Source organism: Nematolebias whitei, chromosome 1, assembly GCF_014905685.2.
Source record: "Nematolebias whitei isolate Nwh7 chromosome 1, NemWhi1, whole genome shotgun sequence".
Classification (NCBI taxonomy): Eukaryota; Metazoa; Chordata; class Actinopteri; order Cyprinodontiformes; family Rivulidae; genus Nematolebias; species Nematolebias whitei.
The window spans coordinates 62,723,564-62,725,881 of record NC_056498.1 but is presented as its reverse complement, the minus strand read 5'-3'; the positions used below and the strand labels follow the sequence as shown (position 1 = coordinate 62,725,881).

General features: G+C 40.9%; 1 protein-coding gene across 1 annotated transcript; it reads right to left on the bottom strand.

Annotated features, from left to right (window-relative positions):
• Positions 1–218: 218 nt before the first annotated feature.
• Positions 219–2,000, bottom strand: LOC119419106 (serine-rich coiled-coil domain-containing protein 2-like). The gene is made up of 2 exons (XM_037686411.1): positions 557–2,000; positions 219–451 (listed from the first exon to the last, which is right to left on the bottom strand). The coding sequence occupies exons 1-2, from the start codon at positions 1,998–2,000 to the stop codon at positions 219–221; spliced, it is 1,677 nt and encodes a 558-aa protein (XP_037542339.1).
• Positions 2,001–2,318: the final 318 nt, after the last annotated feature.

Genomic DNA, 2,318 nt, shown 5'->3' with positions numbered 1-2,318 from the left:
CTTAAGGACTTACAAATCTCCTCACCTCTTTCATTTGTATTTTTTTAATCAATAAAACAAAAACATAAAATGTTTAAGTTATTGAGGTCTGTTGACAGAAGCTTTGCATGCTAAGGGTGATTACTTCCCATCTTTAGTTGATACTTAATATTTTAAAAAATGCTAGTAAAAGGGAAAAAGGCAAGTGGCTAGTCTCCCACTTACAATATTTCACAAAATCAAATTAGGTTTAATGCACTCACCATGCTGTTGAGCTCTGAGTCATCAAAGCTGTCTAATGGAGTCTCATGCCTCCCAAGGGGCTCAAGACCCTCTTCATCCCACATGTAAGTCTCACCAGAGCTGTTGGAAGGAGATATTTCAATAGAAGAGGGCTGGGGGGCATCACCCTGCAGTGGAGACAACTCCAATGATCCTTTGGAGTCCTGCATAGGGATTTCTTCTTTATGTTCTACATAGGGTACATCAGCATTCATTTAAACAGATGTAACAAAAGTATGGCATCAATATACTGTAACATCTTTTTTTTTTTCTAATTCAGATGTTTCTTTTTTACCTGTCATTTGTTTAGACTCCCAGTCACCAGTCTCATTGTACAAGCTGTATTCTATGCGTTTAGTAGTACTGTCAGTTTTCTGGTTATTGGGCAAGTCCCCATCACTGCACACATCTTCCACAGAGTCAAAGTCATCAAAAAATTCTTCAGTGGTGTCACCTCGGTCTATTGATGAGGCAGAAGATAAGGACATGTCTTCCAAAGTCTCTTCTGTCCCCTGACTAGAGCTCTGCCTGAGCACACAATCTTCTCTTCCACTGGCAATTTCAATTCCAGAACTTAAATCACTTTCAGTGGGAGAGTCTAATTTTCCAACATTTTCATTTGGCTCACTGTTTTTTACCACCCCAAAAAGCCCTTCACATTCAGAGGAGCCTAAAAACCTGATACTTTCTTTGACCCTATCTGGAACAATAGACATTTGATGTTTGGTCTGTCTGATTTGAGTCAGTCTGGAACCCAAAGATCCCATGTTGCTAGCCAACGGTTTAGTTAATACTGGATTGGAGAGCAATGGCTTCTTCAAAGCTTGAGGCGTATTTGGTGCTGGAGAGATTGCAGAGTTGGGGAGAGAGCAGGACGAACCTCTGCTAAATGGAAGACCTCCAATTCCTCCACCTTGACAACCTGAACCTCCAAGGCAGCCATTTATTCCTAAACCCACTCTTCCATTGCTTACCTGGGGAGGTTTAAGAAAACTACTGCGAGGAGGTCGGAGCTGAGTATTGGCCAGAGGCTTAGCTAGCTCCACAGCTCGATTAAAGGAGAAGGACCGTGTCATGGACTCATTAGTGGGTGAGGGAATCTGCTTGAAATGAGTGAAGCTGTTTGAACGCACTATATTGTCCACTGTCAAGATTTTCTCATTAGACTGAGGCATACCATCTTGGGAGGAACTTCTGACAGAGCTAGTGCCTAACATTGGTCGGACTGGGCGCAAGTCTGACCCTATTCGAGCAGGAATGCTGGAGTCATTATTGGGAATTTTAGAAACCCCATTTAGTGAACTTTGACCTATTTTGATTCCTCCTTTGGGACTCATCTTTAACGGTTTCTTAGGAATAGATTTGGGGCTGGAGACAGCCATCATTAAAGAACCTGACTTGCGCAACTTGGGCGTTACTGGAGAGCTATTCTTTACCTCCTTATCCAATAAAGGGAACTGACATTGAATACTTTCTTCACTGCTTTTTCCAGGATTTGTTCCTGTGACAGGGTTAGAAGAGTTCATTCCTTCATTCCTCTTCCATTTCAAGGAAAAGGGGGAGGAGCTGATCACACAAATTGCACGTGGTCCTGCAGTTGGGGTCTTTCCATCCTGAATAGGTGCATTTGGAGGTGTGGAACCATTGCAGAGAGTGCTTGTACCACTTCCTGATGGACGTCCACCAAATTTAGGTAATCTGGATACCATGGCAGGCCCAGTGGATGTTTTTACTTCCATTGGATGAAGAGAAAATCATGGAGGAGTTGGGAACTATGAACAGCTGTGGAGAAAATAGACAGAAAAAACAAATGAAGACATGGTTGGTTTTTCAATGTTTTGTAAGTAAGACTTGTACACAGAAAAGCAGTTACTTTAAGTCTTAACTTTTTACATTACTACAGTGTTCTCTCGTTTATCGCAGGCGATCCATACCCTGAAGACACGAATTAAGTGAAAAACCAACAAGTAGGAATAGTAGCACAAGAAGTAAGCAGTAGTTTATTTTTATTATATATATATATATATATATATATATATATATATATATATATATAT